Source organism: Mus musculus, chromosome 13 (genome assembly GCF_000001635.26).
Source record: "Mus musculus strain C57BL/6J chromosome 13, GRCm38.p6 C57BL/6J".
Lineage (NCBI taxonomy): Eukaryota > Metazoa > Chordata > Mammalia > Rodentia > Muridae > Mus > Mus musculus.
In genome coordinates, this window is record NC_000079.6 from 49,196,252 (window position 1) to 49,217,414 (window position 21,163).

The window sequence follows — 21,163 nt, forward strand, 5'->3', positions numbered from 1 at the left end:
GTTCCATGTGCCACCCTATACTCTTGGGACACCACCTTCCGCTCCCAGACAGTCCCTCCCTGCAGGGGTATAAGATCCATCCATCCCTGATCCCCTCCAGCCAGCCTCTGCCCCTCTAAACATTCTTCCCAAGCCATAAAGTGCGGGGCCAGGGCTTAGTTCCTCAAACCCCCTGACTCCCTATCCCTCAGTCGTATGAGCAGGAAGCCCCTCTAGAAACTGGGGCCCTAAGATACCACAGAAGCTCCCGCAACCTTGGATACCCAAGTGGTGGATGAGAGAAAACACCTATGGGAGAAATGGGTGTTATGATGCAATTCCTGTAATTCCACACAGGAAGCAGAAGCAGGAAGGTCAGAAGTTCAAGGTTATCTTCAGCTACCTAGTAAGTTTGAGGTTCTCTTTGGCTATGGGAAACCCTGTCTTTAAAAAGAAAAGTTCCAGGGGAAAAGCTGAGTGCATGGGTACATGTCTTTAGTCCCAGTTGCTCAAGAAGCTGGGGCAAGCGGACTGAACTCAGAACTCATAAACTCAAAACTGGGCACAGGAAATAAGGGGCTGGATGAAAAGAGATGGGGAAAAAGATGTAGAGACCATAATCCTGTGCAGATGGCCTGGGTCTGACCAGATCTGGCTTGGGGCCATAACTCTTGTCACTGTGTCCCTAGTGTGTCCCCCAACGTGGGCTGGCCAGCAGCCACCTGCTTGCCTGGACTCAGCAGCCGGATGTTGGCCAACACATGGCTTAGTTCCTTCTTCATCAAAAGAGGAAACCCCAGATGGGACTAGAGGGGCTCTGAAGTGGCTTCAGTGAGAACAGCCTGTCACCCGATTCCCTGGGCAGGGTGGCTCCGAGAGAGCGTGTGGCTTTCTCCATCAGGGACCTGTGCTCGGACCTGACCTTTGGGCATTTGCCACCCATGGTGAGATGAGGACCCCTCGTGGCCTGATCTCTTGATGTGTGTGTCTCTGTCCCCTAACACCCATCACCTGGTGGATGTGTCCCTGTTCTCAGTCCTGTCCTCTATGACTCCCCCACACTCAGAGACCCATGCCACGTCCCCCCATCAGTCCCTGATGCAAGGCCAACACTGATAGGCAGAGTGAGTTACACCTGCGGCATCTCCTGAGGGCCAGGGGCCTCTGCTGGAGCGGGGAGAAATGGGTATACCCAGTGTGTGTGTGTGTGTGTGTGTGAGTGTGTGAGAGAGAGAGAGAGAGAGAGAGAGAGAGAGAGTGCCAACAGCAGGTGTCTTACTCAACCATTCTCCACCTTGATTTTTGAGGCAGCACTTCTCAGTAAACTTGGAACTCACTGATTCTGCGAGACTGGCTGGCCAGCAAGCTCCAGCAATCCTCCTGCCTCCACCTCCCCACACTGCCATGCCAAGCTTTTTCTGGAGGTGCTGGGGATCAGGCCGTCATGTTTGCACAGCTGAGCTTCTCCCCAGCTCCCTTGCTTCTCTTAGGGATGAAGCTTTGGTTTGGCCCAGCCCTCTACCCACAACTGCCTGGTCCAGCCTGTGGCAAACACTGGCTGTGTCTGAGCATTGCTAATTTTATAGGATGAACCTGCAGCGTTTCTATCCTCTCCACGTGTGTCCTTTAAGATCCCCTGTGGGCAGCGGGGCTCTGCTGGGGGGAGGACCTATTTGACGTGCTGAGGTGTTCCTGTATAGTTGGACAACAGGTGCTCCCTTCTCCCCACACCTGTCACGCTCAGCCTACTTCCTCTCCAATTTCCCACATGCCTTCTCTCCTCCCTCCTGACTTCATTGGGAGACAACTCCATTTCCTGTCTTTCATGACTTTCTGTTGTCTCTTCCCAGATAGTTAATTTTGGGAAAACATTGACTCCAGTGCCACTAATTTGGGAGGGACTCCAGGAAGGACCCCTGGCTGTTGCTCTCTGCACTCTAGCTCACTGCCTTCTGCCACCACCCACTCTCCAGCCAGGTTAACCCCTCCCTCACACCCATGGCACCTGCCGGGTCAACTGCAAAAGGGGATGTGAGGATCCTTGAAACGCAACCTTGCTCAGCACCTTGGTGCCCTGGACCCTCAGCGAGATAGTACCAGGATCATGATTTGTTATCAGATTAGGATTGACGAGAATCTGGTCACGGTGGAGCACACTTTTAATCCCAGTGCTTGGGAGGCAGAGGCAGGCAGATCTCTGTGAGTTCAAGGCCAGCCTGGACTACGGAGTGAGACCAGATCCTGTCTCAAAATACAAAAACAAACAAAACCGGGGGGGGGGTGTGTCTGTAATGATTTAATTAGTGCCTCTCCAAGCTACACCAGGCCATGCATACCCCCCTGCTTTCTAAACTGCGACCCCATTCCCTCACCTGCTGTGTAGATGAGAGCCTGAGAACTGAGCAGCGAGGGAACAAAACAGCGTCCCTCGGTTCTCCATCTCCGTGAGGACCTTTCAGGTGTCAACGTCTATAGAAAGCACAACAGGTCCACTTGTCCCAGATCCTCATCTGGTCTGAAAGAGGACATACGCCCAGGATCCACCAGAAAGAGCCATGGACTGTGGCTGATTGGGCTTATGGCTAGGGGACCTTGGCGGGGTCCCTCAAGCCATCTGCAAAAGGAAGGTGGCCCAGCCCGCAGATGCTGACCCAACAGTAACTGGAAAAATGACACTACACAGGAGCAGAGTCAGAACACCCCCAAATCATCAGCTTGGGTTGTGCAAGATGCGGATGCATTTCGGGGTTCCGCCCTCATGTTCCCTGTGTCCCTCCTGACCCGTGTGCTTGCTCAGCACTCCACCACACTGTATCCATTCTACTCCAGAACCCCCTCCGCTGGCCCCTTCACCTCAGACTCCTTGTGGTGGGAGAGCGTCTCCCTTCTGCACTACCCCCACCATCCTCTTGCCTTCTGCGAACACCACCCCAAGAGCAGACCCTGTTTTCACTTGAGTGTCCAAGACAGCCTCAAGGAATCAGGGACATCTTACCCAGGACCAGAAGGATGTGTGGAGGATAGATGACAAAGGATGCCCACCAAGGGAGTGGCTTATTCCTTACAGGAACCTCTGCCGCTGTGGTGTGCTAGCATGAGACCCCAACTGACCTGTTTTACAAGGGGCACCAGTGAGCAAGTGGCCAGGGGTGCCCCTTGCTTCTTATGGACTTAACTCATTCAGGTCACAAACATCAGGTGACAGGATGGCTAGAAGGAAGGGCAGGGTTAGCCTGATGGAGATACTGAGGTCCAAACAGGGAGTTCCTTTACTGCCTCCTCCACAGGATTCGGCTTAGGGGAGAAGTCCTGTGGAGAACCAACCCAGCAGCAGGCAGCAGCTAATGTCCAAGATGTTGAAGCCTTCAGCCACTGGCTTTGAGTCCAGCTATGGAATGGAGCTCAAGTGGTTGGGACACTCTTGGAGGGGCATCCAGGGACAGCCTGGACAGGGCTTGGCAGGCTGAGGGCCTCGGTGTAGAAGGAAAAAGTCATTGGCCTAGGAGGCTGGGCAGGCCTACATTAGGACGATACCCTCCCATACAGCCCAGAGGACCAGGGCTCACAGGTCTTTGAGGCATCTCTAAAGAAGGGGTATATGCAATGGTGTCAAATGGGGACCAGACCCAGGATCTTCTCAGCCACCATCCTAGGCATTCCCAGCCTTTGACTGACAAAGCTAGGCTTTTCGTGCCGCCCCCCGCCACCCCCCAACACCCTTCTTCATGTTCTAGGGCCAAGTTGAGCCCTGTCCATATAATTGACACATGTGTCTGTCACTTCCACCAGGTGTCTGTCACCTTTACTGTGTCACATATTGGGCGACCCTCCAACAAAGTGGTCAGTTCACACAACTGTCTGTGGTCATGGTTCTTTAGCAGGGGTTTGGTCACGAGTGGGTGCCCAGGATAGGGCTCCTGTGTTAGAGGAGTGGAAACTGATGAGGCTTAGACACTAGCTCTGAGGTGGGGCAGTGACATGGTCACTAGGGGCCAAAGCCACCCGTTCTCACTGGGTGCGGTGTGTCCTGCCAGATGGGAAGGCATTGAAGAAACAGCCTTCCGCACTGGTGGTGGCAAACGAGTTTAATCCCGGCACTCGGGAGGCAGAGGCAAGTGGATCTCTGAGTTCGAGGACAGCCTGGTCTGCAGAGTGAGTTCCAGGACGAAACCCTGTCTCAAAAAACAAAACAAAACAAGAGAGAAAGAAAGAAAGGAAGGAAGGAAGGAAGGAAGGAAGGAAGGAAGGAAGGAAGGAAGGAAGGAGCAGCCTTCTTTCACCTTTGCCTGCAGTTCACCAATGGCGCAGAATGGAGCATGCACACTATATACGTTCAGAGCCCCAGCCTAAGGGTCTAGGTCAGCCAATAGGTAGGTTGGTAACCAGAACCCTCTCCTTATGTTTGCTGCTCTCACGTGTTCTGTGAGCCCACGACTTGAATGGAATCCCTCCCTGGGGGCCCAATACCGTGCCCAACTCCTCTCACGTTTGGGTCATCTCAGTTTGAGCCTGCCCTGGTACTTTCCAAGCTCAAGCACGCGTTGACTCCGGAAACTTGGTGAAAACAGACTCATGATGACTTCGCAAGTTCACGATGTTACGTTTCCTCAAAAAAAGGCTGATGTGGAGGAACTGGTGGGGGAGACACTCAAGAACAAACTCCCCAGGCACCCTGGCCAGAGCCTAACAGACACCCTGACCCAAGCCCATCAGGTGTCCTGACGCATATCCTGTGTCTGGTGTCTTGTACGTGTGAATGTGTGTGCAAATGGACCTGTGTACCCGCACATGTGGCATACACGTGAGTGAACATGTACATGACACAGCATGAGCATGGACGTACATCCAAAGTACTGTGCACACATGTGGATGTTTGTATGTGTGCTGCCCTACAGGATGACTTTCTAAGCCAAACTGACCATCTTCGGTAATTTGGCTGGGTCTGCTCCAAAAGATCGCACAGCTGGGCTTGTTGACTGACTTTCCTCAACAAAGGAAGGGGTGGGAGGGGTCACTGTGCCCTCCCTTGAGTAAACAGCCACCCTTCCCAACCAAATATGTGCAATTCTGCCTAATTGCAGATGGTCACAGGATCTAGGAGAGGGGCTTGAGTGCATAGATGGAAAAGTTCTAGAAGGAGGTACTATCTAAGTGTCCACAGGGAGTGGGTGGGTGGGGTCATCCATGCTGGGTACAGACCTTCTTCCAGTGTGCCTGATTTTTTTTAAGTGAAGAATAAATTCTTTTTTAATTTTTTAAAAAAATTTTAATATATTTACTTTATATCCTGACCGGTTCCCCCTTCCTCCTCTCCTCCCAGTCTTTCCCCCTTTTGCCCCCATCCACTCCCTTTCTCTCCAGAAAAAGGGCAGGTCTCTCATGGATATCAGGCAACCTTGAATATAAAGTTCCAGTAAGTCTAGGTGCATCCTCTCCTATCGAGGCTAGATGAGGCTGCCCAGTAGGGGGAAAGGGCTCCAAAGGCAGGCGACAGAGTCAGAGACGGCCCCTGTTCCTGCTGTGAGGAGTCCCACCACCTGAAGACCAAGCTACATAGCTGTTACATATGTGCAGAGGGCCTAGGTCAGCAGTCCCATGCATGCTATCTGGTTGGTCTCTGTGAGCCCTTATGGGCCCAGGTTAGTTGATTTTGTAGGTTTTCTTGTTGTATCCTTGACCCCTCTGGTTCCTACAATCCTTCCTCCTCCCCACAGAGTGGCTGATTTAATACCTCCACCCCCACCCCATGCTCCTGCCCACAACTCCTCACCCTTTCCCCTATAAATCAGTCCGACCAACTCATTAGCTCTCCAAAGTGAACTCCAATGTAGAACCCTGTTTGGGGGAAGCTCAGGAGAAGGAACTGATGTTGCTTACACCCCCCTCAGGGAAGGAATCTTAGTGGTTATGTGGATAAAGGTGTGTGTGCCCTAATGTGTTGAGAACAGCTCATTGTGTTGTGCACCAAGGGATCATGGGATACCTTCATGTTGGCCTTGGCTCTGACCCATTTTCTCATCTATAAGATGAGGGTAGTTATGGGATCCAAGGCATGGAGTAGCAGTGGAGGGCTAGAGGGTCCTCCCCATCTTAGCTCTGGTCAGTGTAATGCATACAGCGTAAGGCAGGGGGACCCTGGAGAGGAGAAGTCAGCGATGGGAGCCAAAGGCAGAGCACCCAGCTGTCAGCTTCGATCATCTTCCCAGCACAGATCCTACACAGGATGGATATAACTCCTCAGTCAAGGGAACTAGACAGAGACCCTGAATCTAGGACTCGGGATGAGGTCCCAGAAAGGAGTGTGAAGAACTAGGGCAGAGAACCTCAAAGGTACCATGACTTTTTTCCATCTCTAAAGGGTCTAGACGGGTCTATGAACTGCTTGTTCTGTCTAGATGCCCTCCCACCTGGGCAGGGTGGCCCTTGTGGGTCAATGACAAGGACTGCGTTTCTCACCATGCTGCACATGGCTGAGGCCGGGTTCCCAGCCACGCCCAGCCCATCTTTGACAGCCCTGATCCCATTTCCACACTTGATACTAGCTAGGATCTGGGTTCAAGGGCTCACTCCACTAGGACTTTACTTTCCAGAGCGTGGTGGCCCAACACAGTATGGAGGAGCTGAGACTTGGTGACGGGACAGTGACTACCAGGTAGAGGGCAGGGACCCAGGCAGACTGACAGACAGACACCCCAAGGAGAAGACATTCGACAGGCAGGTGCAGCTGGAACATTTAATATTAAGCACCTTACAGAGTGAAGGTGATGTGTTCTCGTAGAAATTATAAATAATGAAAAATAAGTATTTAGAAAAAGAAATACAGGCCCCACGATGGGCAGCCAGGGGACTCTTTGGTTAAGCAGCAGGTAAGGCCCGGGATCTGGGTTCATCAGAGTCCTCCGAGGTCATCTGCCAGGAAAGCCAGCAGGTAGCGGCTGACATGCCGGTCAATGATGACAGGTGAGAAGGCAAGGACGCGCCGGGTTCCGGGCAGCACTTTGGGGTCTGGAAGACAAGGGGAGGAGTGGCAATCCATGGGGCAGCCATGAAGGGGGCTTTGTCCTGGATGCCTCTGGACTGAAGTGGGTGGGGGTGGTGGGGTGGGGTGGGGGGCTGTGACCTTGGATTGAAGCAGGTAGGGGGTGGGGGAGCTCTGACCTCAGAGCCCATAAGCCCTGGGTGATCCTCAGGCCTTCAGTATATAAGCCCACACCGTCCTATCCCCAAAGGCCTTCCCAGATGGCAAACTCAGCCATCATAGAAGAGGGGAGTTAGAGGTGGCAAGGCTGGCTGCAAGCTTCAGGCTTCAGTGGAGTTGGGCTTGTAAGGGCTATGATACCACAGGTCGGGAGATCAAGTCTCATCAGGAGAGATAACCCCAAGATGGCAAACAAGGCAGGGCTGACTCTCAACTCTGCTGGCTGTGCACTATGCTGATAAGCTGTCACTCTCTGGTCCCCATCATTTGCTTAGGGGCTTGCACTCACCTGGAGGGCAGCAGTAGAGGAGGAGGGCCAGGCCCGCTGCCAGGCCCAGGCCTGCCAGGAAGCTCATGGGTCCTGGGGAGAAAGGAGTATGAGTGGCCTGGACCAGTGGGTGAGCACTACAGGGGGCTTGTCCCCTAATAGAAAGCCCTTGGGACACAGACAGAGCCCTGAGGGAAAAGGGAAAAAGAAAGGAGGTGGCGGGGGGCGTTACCCCTGTCACTCAGCTCACGGCTCTCGATGCCCCAGTCCAGCTCTCTGCAATCTGAGTTTTCTGGAAACAAAATTACAGAGCGTGGTTAGTAGAGGGTTGAGCTGAGAGTTGGGTTGTTCCCAGGGAAACCCAAGGCTCTCTGACTCCTGAAGGTGCTGGGCTCACTCGTGGCCACTGCACTGGGTGCCGTGGGCAGGACCAGTAGATGGTAGAGTGAGGTCAGCTCTACAGAGGACACTGCATAGATTTGGATTTCCTTTGGTCCAGTTTCTATGACATCACAGGTGTGGAGTAGGCCAGTGTGTCTTGTTTGCCATAAGTCATCAAAGGCAGGACAAATATCCACTATCAAGAACTCTTCCCTAGATGTCCCCATGGGGTTAGCAGGCATATGATGTGCCACACAGGCTCCAGGGCACCTAGGAACCCTAAAAGGTTCCAGTAGGGATGTGGCTTGGCCCCAGCAGGGTTCTAAAGAACCCAGTGACATGCTTTCAGTGGAGGGGAGAGGGAGCCTATTCACTCTGTCCTTCAGTGTCCTGTGAGGTCTGCGGAAGGTTCCTTGGGGTCAGAGACCCCAGCCTAGAGTCCCAGCCGAGCTCATGGGCAGAGTCACCTCATCTTTTTGTCTGGTACAGTAGCACCTCTTCCCAGTTTCCCAAGCAGAGAACCTTGAATTGAGCCACCACACCAGCCCTGCTGAAATCCAGGTTCCCAGCAGCTCCAGTGACCCCCCCAAACCTTTGGGACCTACATATCACCTAGGGCTCAGAGATCATAATCTCTCTTACCTGCCTACCATCCACATCTATACCCAAAGATGCTCTACAAAATCCCCACATGGACAGACTGGAGGATACAAAAGGCAGATGGACTTGGGGTCTGCTGTGGGCTTGGTCACACTTCGCTGAGATGGCCAAGGAGCACGGGGATGTAAGAATGAAGTTGCTATGAACTTCGAAATGAAGACACAGCCACAGCACACAACGGGAGACAGACTGAATACATGGGACGGTGGCTTCTATGTGAAAGCTGGCATGGGGAGGAGAGCGTCAGAGAGGGAGGAGGACAGAGGGAGAGGCAGGCCAATATGCCAGCCTGTGCTATTCTCCCTGGGCGATCTCCAAGAGGGGACAGAGAAGGGAAGAGATGCCCAGCCTGGGCATCTGAGGCACTGAGGACCTCCACGCTGCCAACAGTTGACCTGGTGCGGTCCTTGGTAAGTGTGGAACGCTGTAGGTAGGGATAAGGGGCAGGACTTACGAGGAGAGTAGCGGCTGGGCAGGTGGCTGTGCAGGGGCTGGGCATGGATGTACAGAGCTCGGTAAAATTCCTGACAGTGCCGTTCCCCACGCTGCTGTAGATGGCTCAGGAGGTCACAGAGCCGTACGCGCAGGGATGCCTTGGGGTTCCGGAACTGGGGGCAGAAGAAAGGGTAGGCTGGCGGGGACAGCTGTGAGGCAGAGCGCTCGGGACCCCAGCTTCAGAGCCACAGACCTCAGAACCCTCCCAACCCCTCATACCACCCATTGATATATGCCCAACACTGCAGCAGTCAGTTGCAGGCTAAGTCTTGGCTAATACTGTGTCTCCAGGGCAACGGGCTGGGAGAGGTCATGGAGAAAGCAGGGTGTGGGGGACATCACCCTAAGTAATGAGACTCAATGTGGTTTCTCCCCATGCGGCCTTAGTGAATCACTGCAACCCTCTGTGAGTCAGTTCTTGTAAAGGGGAAACAATCCCACGTGGTGGGGTTGTTACAGAGCACGGATGACGGCGTACGTGACAGTTGCTATTATTTCTCAGATTGTAGGGACGTGAGTCTAGTATTTCAAAGGCCAACTGAGACAAGAACACTTTCTTCTGATGTGGTTGTGAAGGTCAGTGGGCAGACCACTTGGCACCAAGCCCAGAACCAGGAGGCTGTGGTCTGGTGCTGCCCCCTGGTGGTGACAGCTGAAAACTGACCACCGATAACAGAAGCCTGCCTGGCCTGTAAGAAGGGACTTCCCCACTTTTGCGTAGGAACCTCTGCCGCTTATGTGCCACAATGAGATGAATTTGAGCCTGTCACTTTTTAAAACCACTGGGTGGCTCACACTGTAAGTGTCTGAGTTGTCCAGCCCAACTCTGCCTGGTTTGAGACAACCTCCCAGAAAGGGAATCACTGGTGTTTACGAGAAGGGATAGCCCCCAAAGGGCTAGTGGGTCTCTGGCATTCACTGTCCTATTCAGTTCCTCCAGTCTTGGTAAGATGCCAGGGGTATGTACTGAAACTTGTGTGGGGGTCAGGCCCAAATTTCATCCCTTGTCCCCAAACCTAGGGCTTCTCAGGGTCCCCTTTTGGGGCCTGGAGAGCCAAAGTAGGATTAGCCTGGTGACACAAAGCCCAGGGACTGCATCTGAAATGCCATCTCTGGCAGAACCATTTTGGTGTCTGTAGCTGTGACACCTGAGGCCTTGGTTGCCCCCTCTGTAAAATGGGGTGATGACTTCAGCTATTTGTAGGGCTGTAGGTGAGAACTGGGAATGGTCCAGAACGAATGTGTTCACCTGGTTCAGGTGGGCCAGGCCAGACCCCAGTCTCTGAGCCAAGTGGAATAGCATGCTTGTGTCACAGATAAGGTCCTGAAGCTCTCAGTGGGACCAGCCACCCTCAAGCTTGGCTGTGGGTGGGGTCAGCCTCCACTGCCCACCTAATATAGGCTGGACCTCTTGGCCTTACAAACACAAGGAAGAAGGAGTGTGCGTGTGTTGGGGAGAGGGTAATGGGTGCATGCCTGTGTGGGTACATGCAGAGGCCAAAGGTTGTGTAAGGATGCTTTCTTCAATGGCTCTATACCTTACTTTTTTAAGTTAGAGTCTCTCACTGAACCCGGAGTTCACCATTTTGGCTAAACTGTTTGTCTAGCAAACCCCGGGGCTCTGCCTGTCTCTGTCTGCTAGGGTTACAGGTTCAGGGATGCAAACTCAAGTCCTCGTATTCACAGAAATCATTTTACCAGCTGAACCGCATGCCCAGCTCCAGGTCCAGACTTGTGGTCCCTCCTTCCTCGGTTCCCTCCTATTCTCATGTTGTTGTGTGTTGTCATGGGTGATGGCTAATTTTATATCAACTCGACACAGGCTAGAGTCATCTGAGAGGAAGGAACCCCAACTGAGAAAATGCCTCTATAAGATTAGGCTGTAGGCAGACCTGTAGGGCACTGACAGGGGAGGGCCCAGGCCACTGTGGGTGGTACCAGCCCCGGGCTGGTGGACCTGGGTTCTGTAAGAAAGCAGACTGACAGGATAGAGAGAAGGCTCAGTGGTTAAGAGTACTGACTGCTCATCCAAAGGTCCTGAGTTCAAATCCCAGCAACCACATAGTGGCTCACAACTCATCCATAATGAGATCTGATGCCCTCTTCTGTTGTATGTAAAGATAGCTACAGTGTACTTACATATAATAATAAATAAATCTTTGGGAAAAAAAAAAAGCCGGGCAGTGGTGGTGCATGACTTTAATCCCAGCACTTGAGAGACAGAGGCAGGCAGATTTCTGAGTTCGAGGCCAGCCTGGTCTACAGAGTGAGTTCTAGAATAGCTGGGGCTACACAGAGAAACCCTGTCTCGAAAAACAAGAAAAAGAAAGAAAGGAAGGAAGGAAGGAAGGAAGGAAGGAAGGAAGGAAGGAAGGAAGGAAGGAAGCAGACTGAGCAGTCATGATGAGGAAGCCAGTAAGCAGCACCCTCCATGGCCTCTGCATCAGCTCCTGCCTCCAGATTCCTGCCTTGTTGTCCTGACTTCCTTCAGTGATAGGCTATGGATATGGAAACATATGCTAAATAAGACCTTTCCTCCTCAAATTGCTTTGGTCATGGTGTTTTATCGCAGCAGTAGAAACCCTAACTAAGACACTGTGTATCACCTCCTGAAACCTTCTCACAACTCTGGAAGGGACCAGCTACCACAAGGACATCTGAGACTGAGGCATAAAGATCTGATGATTTGAGACCACATGGACTGGCCCCAGCCCAGGTGTGACTCCCGCAAGCTCCCAAGGCGGCCCCTGGTCCTGTTCACCCCGCGGCACCTTTTCAGCCTCCTTGTTGGTAAGGATCTGTGGGTAGTAACGGTTCAGCTGGAGGATGATCCTGTCCACTTGTTGCTCGCTCAGGCGACCCTGTCCCGTCAGGAAAGGAGTGTCCTGTACCAGCCGGTCACAGTAGGTCTGATCTGGAACACATGTGGACAGCATGAGGTGAGCCGGCACAGCCTCGAGAGGGACCAAAGATGGCACCCTTGGTGCTGACCACAGGAAGCCCACACCCGCTGGAAGGACAGCGGTCTCTCTGGAGGGTGCATCTATAATTTTCATGTTAACTACAAAGAAGATATCTATAGAATATACACAAAATCAATAAGAGAATCAAAATGTTACCACAAAAAAAATTACAAAGGATATCAGTAAAGGTAGAAATGAGGGTTGAAAAAGCTAAAAGACCCACAAAACACAAATAGTAGAGATAAATCTTCCATTATCAACAATTACTTTAAATGTAAATAAATAGATTCAACTCTTTCATCAAAGGACAAAGATTAGCAGAATGGCCTTAAACACTTACAAGATGGTCATTATAGAGCTAAACACACAAGTCAGTTGAAAGTGAAAGGAATTAAAGACATTCCACATGGGAAAGTCCTACTTTTGACATTCAACATGGGAAGTTGTCATCTCCAAACATTAGGTTAAAAAACAACCTCATAATGCTATAAGCAAGTTTCTGATTTTTGTATTGGGATATATTCACAGCTGTCCGGAGACACAAGTGGCCTCCAGCCACAGGTGGCCCCCAGGTGTCAGGTTGGACACACTTGATTGTAAACAGAAACCAAAACAGAGTGGTCGTGGCTGTATTACTATTAAACAAAATAGATTTTAAGTCAAAACTGGTACAAGAGATCAAAAAAGCCCAGCATATGTTAATAAAAGGTTAACTCCTCAGGAATATGTAACAATTATAAACATATATGCACCAAGTTTCAGAGCCCCAAATATGAGGAGATACTGGTGGGACCGAAGGGAGAAACACACAGCTCTATCGTATTTAGAGATCTTAATATATCGCTTTAGACATCAGTTAACCAGATAAGATCAATAAGGAAGACTTACAATCCTGTTAGCGGTACCTAAAAGTCACACACAAAACAAGCTACCCAGGAATACAAAAGCCACACTTTTCCCAAGTGCACACCGCACTTACTCTAGACCACAGAACAGGCAGATCCCAGGCCACACAGTAAGTCCTCACCCACCCATCTCAAAGATTTTTAACCCAGAAATGCTTCTGTCCAAAGGAAGAAAAGGGACAAAAGAAATGGAGCAGAGACTGAAGGAAGGGTCATCCGGGGACTGCCCCACCTGGGGATCCATCCCGTCTGCAGACACCAAACCCTACACTGTTGCTGTGGTCAAGAGGCGCTTGCTGATAGGAACCTGTTGTGGTTGCTCCTTGGGAGGTCCGGCCAGCAACCGACCAATGCAGATGTAGATGCTTGGAGCCAACCATCAGACTGAGCTCAGAGGCCCCCTTGGGGAGCTGGAGGAAGGACTGGAGGAGCGGAGGGGGGGTTGTAAGCCCATAGGAAGAACAACATCAGCTGGCCGGACCACCCAGTGCTCCCAGAGACCAGACCACCAACCAAAGAGTGTACAGGGAGGGATCCAGGACTTCAGAAACATATGTAGCAGAGGATGCCCTTGCCTGTTAACAATGAGAGGGGAGGCCCTTGGTCCTGTGGATGTTTGATGCCCCAGTGTAGGGGGATGCTGGAGCAGTGGGGTGGGAGAGGATGGGTGGGTGAGGAAGCACCCTCATAGAGGCAAACGGTAGCGGGAAAGGGTGGATGTGGGATGGGGCGGTTTGTGGAGGAGTAACCAGGAAGTGGGATATCATTTGAGATGTAAATGAATGAAATGATTAATAATAATAATAATAAAGTCCTTGTATATTTAAAAGCATTTAAATCAAATGCTGTTTTCCGATCATGTGACATGAAGTGAGCGATCAATACCATCAGAGTTCACAAAGCTGTGGGAATTCAATTACTAATAGGTCGAAATGAAACCACAAAATAAATTGAAAACAACATTGGGATAAATAAGAAACAAACTCACCAAACCTAAGGGACGGCAATTGTGCCTCCGAGAGGGAGAAACACCAGCCATAAATGCGTGCATTTCAAATGAGAGAGCTTGGGCCAAGCGTGGCACATGCTTCAATCCTACCACTCTGGAGACAGAAAGAGAGAGATTGCTATGGGTTTGAGGCCACCTTAATCTAGAGAGACTCTAAGCTAGCTGGAGTTGCCTAGTGGTGCATAGCGAAACCTTATCTTAAAAAAAAAAAAAAGCCTAGCATTACACCTCAGCCAAATTGTAAGGGGAGGAGGGAGAACACTAGAAAGCCAAACACAAAGCTAACGGGAGGAGAGAATAGCACCAACTACACTGGGGAGAATCAGGTTTGTAAAAGAAGAAGAGCAACAAAACCGAAGTTTATTCACTGAAAAGGTCAACAGAGTTTAGCTAGACTGACAAAAAATGGCTCAAACTGCTAACATCAGAGATGACAGAGGGTGGCCAGGTATGGTGAAGGACATCTGTAGTTTTGGCATTACGGAATGCTGAGGCAGGAGGATTATGAGTTCAAGGCTAGTCTAGGCTAAATAATGTGAGACCAAACACACACACACACACACACACACACACACACACACACACAAAAGACAAGACAAGCAAACAAGAAGCCAGGAAGAAGATGACTCTGCTGGGCTTGGAGCTACACAGATGTGGGGACCAGAGTTAAATTCTTCAGAACCCAGAACCTCAGAATTGTTGGCGTTTACCTGTAATTCCAGCACCGAGGAGGTTAACACAGGCAGATCCCCAGAGCTCACTAGACAGGGAGGCTAGCTGAACTGGTGAACTCTTGGACCCTGCCTCAAAAGTGAAGCTGGAGACTGGAGAATGCCCAGCAGCTCCTGTGCCATCTAGCCTGGCATACATAGCAGTGAGCAACAGAAGAGAGACAAACTCAAACAAGATAGAAGGTGAGGACTGCCTCAGGTTGTCCTCTGACTTACACACACACACACACACACATGCACACACACACACATGCACACATATACATGTGCACACACATATATACACACACACATGCACATACACACACATGCACACACACATCACATCACATCACATCACATCACATCACATCACATCACATCACATCACATCACAAGATGTGGGGAGAAAGATGAGCTAGGCTGAGACAGAAGGACCTCCAACTTCAAGGCCTGCTTAGGATATTTAGTGAGGCTCTATGTCAAAATAAAATAAAAAATGTAAAGATATGATTCAGTGGTAGAGCGCTTGCCTAGCACGCACAAGGGCTTCAGTTCAGTCCTTAGCACTGCAAAGGATAAATAAATTAGCAGCACGGAATGATGTGCAAGGGATAAATAAATTAGCAACACGGAATGATGTGGAGGATCCTTAAGCACACTTTGCTCAGAGAAAGAGCTTGTCTGAGAAGTCCCCAGACCTTATGGCTCCAATTACACCAGGCTGCAGAAAAGGCACTATGGAGGAGACAATGAAATCAGAGGTTGCCAGGAATGAAGAGGGAGGGAGGGAGGGATAAGCAGGCCACAGGGGAGTGTTAGGCAGTTTTCTGTATGATGGCATACACTATTTGTCAAAGCCCACGGAATGTCCAGCACAAGCAGGGAACACTAGGGTTCTGGGCTTCAGCTAATGATAATAAGTGGATCTGAGGGAGGGGAGGGGCGTCCATTTCCTCACTCTTCAGTCAACAGTCCCCAAAATAAAGCCCAGAGCCAGGCAGTGAATGCCTGCAGTCCTAGTTACTGGAGAAGCCGAGGCAGCCTGGACAACAAAGAAAGACTTTGACTCAAGTAAACGAGACAGATAAGTCTATTAAGAAAACTTATTTGGAAAACTCTATTGTTGATGTTTGTGTGAAAAGTGGAGCAGGAGGAGGGAGTCACAGAAAGCAGAGCTGAGCTGAGAAGGAGCCCAATAGGATCTTCCTGAGTCACAGAAACATCTGGATGCTGCCTAACTAAGCTTACACATCTGTAGGCTTCTGTGTGTGTATCTGTCTGTCTGTCTGTCTGTCTGTTTGTGGATTTGTCTGTCTGTCTGTGTAGATTTGTCTGTCTGTCTCTCTCTGTGTGTCTGTCTGTGTGTGTATTTGTCTGTCTGTCTCTGTGTGTGTGTGCGCGCGCGTGCGCGTATTTGTCTTTCTGTCTTTCTGTCTGTCTGTCTCTCTCTCTCTCTCTCTCTCTCTCTCTCTCTGTGTGTGTGTGTGTGTGTGTGTGTGAATATATTAAACCATTCTTTAAAGTAAGTGCAGGGACTGGAGGAACGGCTCAGTGGTTAAGAGCATATGCTGCTCTTGGGGAGAACATGGTCTACAGCTCCAGTTCCAGGCTATCTGATGGCTTCTTCTGACCTTCTTGGCACCAGGCACACACATGGTACACATACACACAAGTATGCAAAATACTCATAGGCAGAAAAATAAATCTAAAAGCAAGTGTACATATCTGCTTCTGTTTAAATTAGACCTCTATAAAGTAGATTGGGTTTTGTTTGTTTGGTTGGTTTTGGTTTTTTGAGACAGGGTTTCTCTGTATTGCCCTGGCTGTCCTGGAACTCACTTTGTAGACCAGGCTGTCCTCGAACACAGAAATCCACCTGCCTCTGCCTCCCGAGTGCTGGGATTAAAGGTATATTGGGTTTTTACAAACAGGGTCAGTCACCATGCCAGACCTGTCCCTGGCTTCATCCCAGGGTATGGAATCAACAGGCTACCTCTCTCACATCTCTGCTCCCCTGCAACTTCCTCCTGACTGGTCTGACTTCTCACTCCTGCAGCATCCCACCTCTGAAGGTGGCTTTGTGAGGTCCTGCCCAACCCAGGTGGGCATGGCCTATCAACATGCCTAGCCTATGGTAAGAACTTGGGGGTGTCTTCCAGGAGTTCATGGTGTGACAGTGGGAGCTGCATTCATCAAAGACCCCATCCTTGGCCCAGGAAGCTACTCTCAAGAGAATAAGGATAGGGCTGTCCTGGTTGAAAGCCATTGCTCCCTCTAGGCCCACACTCTGGCTCTTTGGCTATTCCATCCCTATCCGAAGCCATCCGCACCTCCTCACCTTGGCAGCTGGGAACTTGGAATACTGGCCCAGGCCCCTGAGAGTGTGTTTAGGAGACAGACTTACCAACAGCCCAGGGATACCCAGTGACTTGCCACATTGCCAGGTGCTCCAGTGCCTGCAGCATCTCATTGAAGAGTTCACTGAGCTAACTCACAGAACAGTCCACAGGGCAGACATTTTGTGGTTCTATTTATACCTACCTAAACCTCCATCCTCCTACCGGCTCTGCAACTGCCCCACTTTCAGAGAGGAAAATGAAGGCACACTAAGGTTATAAGCCTGCCATCAGCCTGGAGGTAACAGCCAAGCTGGGGCTGCCAGTTGACATTCTCCTTCTGTCATTTACATATGAATCACCGAGAATTCTGGGGTCTGCTCTCTTCCAGACAGGAGCAGGCCAAGGCTGTCTCACTCCACATCGTGCCAGGGTGTACAAGGATGCACACACAGTAGGCATTTACTGAAGAATTCTGAGTGGGCTCCAGTCCAAGGTCCAAAGGCAAGGCGAGATCTGCTGGTGGATAGTGGCCAGTGCCTCATAGCGGCCTCCTCCTACCCTGAGTGCCACTAGCCAAGATGGACCTCTGCTGCCCACAAGCCATGAGTCACAGGAGCCCTGAGTCACCTGCCTTGGGTGGCCCAGCCCAGGGCTAAGCCAGCAGCAGCTTTAGGGCAGTGTACTTCCTGTGCTTCCTGTGGCTTTTATAAGCTGTTCATGCAACCACATAGAGGCAGCCACTGGGTATAATGGAGACTCGGGCAAGGCTCTGCCTGGATACCAGGCTCCGGTAAACAAGGCCAGGAATGCCTTTACTAGATAAAGAAGAGATCATTCTGTGCAGAATCCATGAGCCTTTCCCTGTAACTTCCCTCCCTGCCAGCTCGTACCAGAAACTTGGCTCTGTCACCTCATCTTCAACTTCAGCAGCCCAGACCTAAGTCCTCACTCTGGCATTTGGGACCCTGAAGCAGCTGGTCCCACCTGCCCTTACTCTGCTCCTAGGGTCCCAGAGCCTTCTGTCTGCAGCTCACTAGAGCCAGGACCCATGCAGCAGGCTGGGAAGATGTGATTGATTTATGCCCAGTTTATTTAGCCCCCTTCCAAGAATTCACAATTCTCCTGGGGTCCAGAACTTGAGCATCGACTCCCCTCTGAACCACTCCCATAAGTTCTTGTCATAGTACTTGGTTTGGCTTAGATCACTCGCTCCATACTATACTGCCTATTCTGTGAAGACACAACTCTCAGTATCTATCACCACCAAACACACACACTTTCTCTCTCTCTCTCTCTCTCTCTCTCTCTCTCACACACACACACACACACACACACTCACACTCACACTCAGAGGCAACAAAGACTAATGTGTATGGCAGACCCTCAGCTGGTGCACCAGGGCACTGAGCCAAGAATGAACAAGGGATCTGTCGCCCCAGGGCTGCCCATCCAACCCTCTCAGACTTCTGCTTTTCAGTCTCCATCTCCCACTAGAAAAAGGTGGGATGCTTAGAAGTGTCAAAGCGCCAGCAAGTAGACTGCAGAGAGGAAAGCGTATTATTGCCACAATCAAGGCCTGCCTGTGTCCTTCCAGCTAAAAGTTCTCCACCCCCACAACTACCTGTTCTCCTGGAGGTGGGATGTCTCATTTTCCATGGGTATCCTGTCTCTACAATGGGCCCTTGGAGGCCAGCACAGGCGAGATCTGTCCCACACATCCTGATGAACTTACTAGAGGATCTGGGAAACCAGAGGCTGAGGCCAAGGCTCCCATTCTGCTCCTACCACTGACCAGCAGGGTGGTCTGGGGGCACTTACCCAACCTGAGATTTTATCTTCCCATTCCTACACAGACATGAGAATATTCCTTCTGCCCCCAAATGGCTATTCTGAACAAGAGTGTATATTAGGGGCTCTACACATAATGCTCAGAAATTGCAGCTCCAAACAAGAAGGGCCTGGAAGATGGGGTCTCCTCTAACCTGTTCTAGAAGTCACCAGGTTGCAACCTATGAGGTCTTATTTTTGTGCATGCCCAACGCTGACTCCAGTTTAGAGACCCCTGGGATTTCTGGGGTTACCTCATCTCTCTGGGCTATCCCAGGTGAACTCTGCCATATGAAGTACAAGAGACTCCCAGAAAAAAAGTGCATCTGGTAGCTATCACGTTCCCTAGGCTCTAAGGCAGCAGGGGTCCCTCGCTGACTCATCCTCTCATCGGATCTTTTACCGAGAGAACTTAGCACAGCAATGTCACTGTGTCCCTCTGGGATCAGGAATAAAGTGGGTGAGTCCCCAGAGCAAAAGGGTTGGGCTGGGGCAACCAAGCCATCCTGGAGAAGAGGGATCCAGTTGTTGGGTCCGAATTCTCTAGACCCATCTAGAGCGGGAAACACGGGCGTCTCCCTGGTACTACAAGCTACCCAGGTTTGCAGCGCCGGTCCCGCCTCCAAGGGGGTTGTGTGCAAGCGGCGCTCTAAAGTCTCAGCAGACTGGCGAGGAGCACCATTTCCCTCTCTCAGATCCATCCCGTCCCGGGACACCGCCCGTTCCGCAGGCGCAGCCGGTGCAGTGCACCGGGAGAGCGCTCACCTGCTGCTCTTCCTCCTCGACCCGCGACGGCCCCCCACTCAGCACCCGAGACCCCTGGCGCCCCCGGCCCGTCGCGCAGAGCCCGGGACACCCCGCCGCCGCGCGCCTCTTACGCCCGCGTCGCCGGCGCCAGCTGACGCCAAGGTCACACGGCTCCCGTCGCCCTCCTGGACCCGCGCCCACCTGTCATGGCGGAGGACACGGCGCCGCCCCGTCGTCCTCGGCTGTCCGCCGCCCGGCGCGAGGGCTCCGGTGACCGCCGCCCGCAGGCCTGGCCCTAAGCCCCGCCTCTTCCCTATAGGTCCCGCCCAGCGACGACATCTTAGCCCCCAAGCCCCTCCCTCCGATTAGCCACGCCCCTTTCTGTACTTCGCACTGGAGACGCGTCAGCCGTGGGGCGGCTCGGGCTCTAAACAACTTCCCTAACTCTATACTACGCGCAGCAGAGAGCTCGGCCCCTGAGGAGCTTCTCCTGTAGCGACGCCGGGAGTCCCGCTCCAGCTAGCATAAGTGACCTAGCGGAGAAACTCAGTACCCAAGTCCTTGTCTGGACCAGAGAACTCAAGCCACGTCCCGGCTCAAGGCTCGCCCCATTCACAGCCTCTCCAATAGCTACCCGGGTCGGCGTCCCTTCGCCTATGCCCTGCCCCTCCTCCCGGTCTTGTGCCTGCTTTTTGCGGAGGTTAGGAGGTTATTGTGAACTTCTCAGTTCAATTTTCTGCTGCTACGCTCTGGCCACCCCACTCCCATCTCCTGGATGAAGAAACCGAGTCTTAAAAGAGACGAGAATTACCCAAGGTCACATAGGAGGTCAAGTCTGGCATAAAAGGCTGGTGGGAGTTCATTGGCAACCAGGGACCGAACGGAAGTCCACAGGGCCTCGACCGGACAGTGATGAATTGAGACTTAACAGAGAACTTAGTGGGTCCTCGTTCTACCAAGTCCCCCATTTACACAGAGGACAAATGGCTGGCATTGCCGCCTAGTTAAGGAAGTCATGTAGTCTGACCGAGCCTCAATTTTCCTAACTGTAAAATGTGTGGCCTCAGGTGATAAATCTTTCTGCCTCCCAACTTGTTTCCCTTCTGTTGTACATAGGCCTGGCTCTTCAAGCTCTGGTACCAACCACAGGAAGGCCCCAAGCCCAGGCCCAGCTAGGAAATGGAGATCTGCGAGGGTCGGGGAGGCAGGACCCTCACAGCCAGCAATGGCAGCAGGCACCAGATTTTGCTTCTCCGCTGGTGCGGCTAGTCTGGCACACTTTAGAGCTGTAACTTGAGATATTGGAACCAGACCAGGACCAAGACCAGGAATGGAGGCCCCAGGTCTGGATGCACTTCCCGGACAGTCCAGGAACCCCCTGGGTCCCTGAGCCCTCCGTGTCTGTCTCTGTCCTCCCCAGTGCTGCAACCTCTCATCTTGGGAGTGAGAGGCTCGAAAGGAATCTGGAGATTGACTTACAAGGTCACTTAGAGCTCCAAACTCTTGGACCCAGTGGTATTGATCAATACATTCCTGCCCCTTGCTAAAAACTGCAGAAAGCGAGGTTTGCTCAGGTTCCCCACCGGCCAGGCAAATGCAGAGTCAGCAGGCAGCTGTCCTCAGCACTAATCTGTGCCTGCAGAGGGGACAGACAGCATGGACAGACTTTGTTCCAGAGC

General features: G+C 51.7%; 1 protein-coding gene across 3 annotated transcripts; it reads right to left on the reverse strand.

Moving 5' to 3' along the window:
• Positions 1–6,698: 6,698 nt before the first annotated feature.
• Positions 6,699–19,817, reverse strand: Card19 (caspase recruitment domain family, member 19). Of its 3 annotated transcripts, NM_026738.2 has the most exons (6): positions 19,686–19,775; positions 11,753–11,895; positions 8,941–9,094; positions 7,678–7,737; positions 7,467–7,538; positions 6,700–6,984 (listed from the first exon to the last, which is right to left on the reverse strand). In NM_026738.2, exons 1-6 carry the CDS (start codon positions 19,690–19,692, stop codon positions 6,869–6,871), a joined length of 552 nt encoding a protein of 183 aa, NP_081014.1. In that variant the 5' UTR covers positions 19,693–19,775; the 3' UTR covers positions 6,700–6,868. The 3 variants fall into 3 exon arrangements, 2 of the variants coding, with proteins under 2 accessions (XP_006517018.1, NP_081014.1); XR_003950472.1 differs by lacking the exon at positions 7,678–7,737 and having other exon boundaries at positions 6,699–6,984; positions 7,467–7,633; positions 19,686–19,817; XM_006516955.4 differs by lacking the exon at positions 7,678–7,737 and having other exon boundaries at positions 6,699–6,984; positions 19,686–19,817.
• Positions 19,818–21,163: the final 1,346 nt, after the last annotated feature.

Excerpts from the sequence above, each read along its gene's own strand:
- Card19 (NM_026738.2), bottom strand. Across the intron at positions 9,095-11,752 it reads CCAACAAGGAGGCTGAAAAG|TTCCGGAACCCCAAGGCATC; the intron begins GTGCCGCGGGGT and ends TTCTGCCCCCAG. Across the intron at positions 7,738-8,940 it reads GCCCAGCCGCTACTCTCCTC|AAAACTCAGATTGCAGAGAG; the intron begins GTAAGTCCTGCC and ends TTTTGTTTCCAG.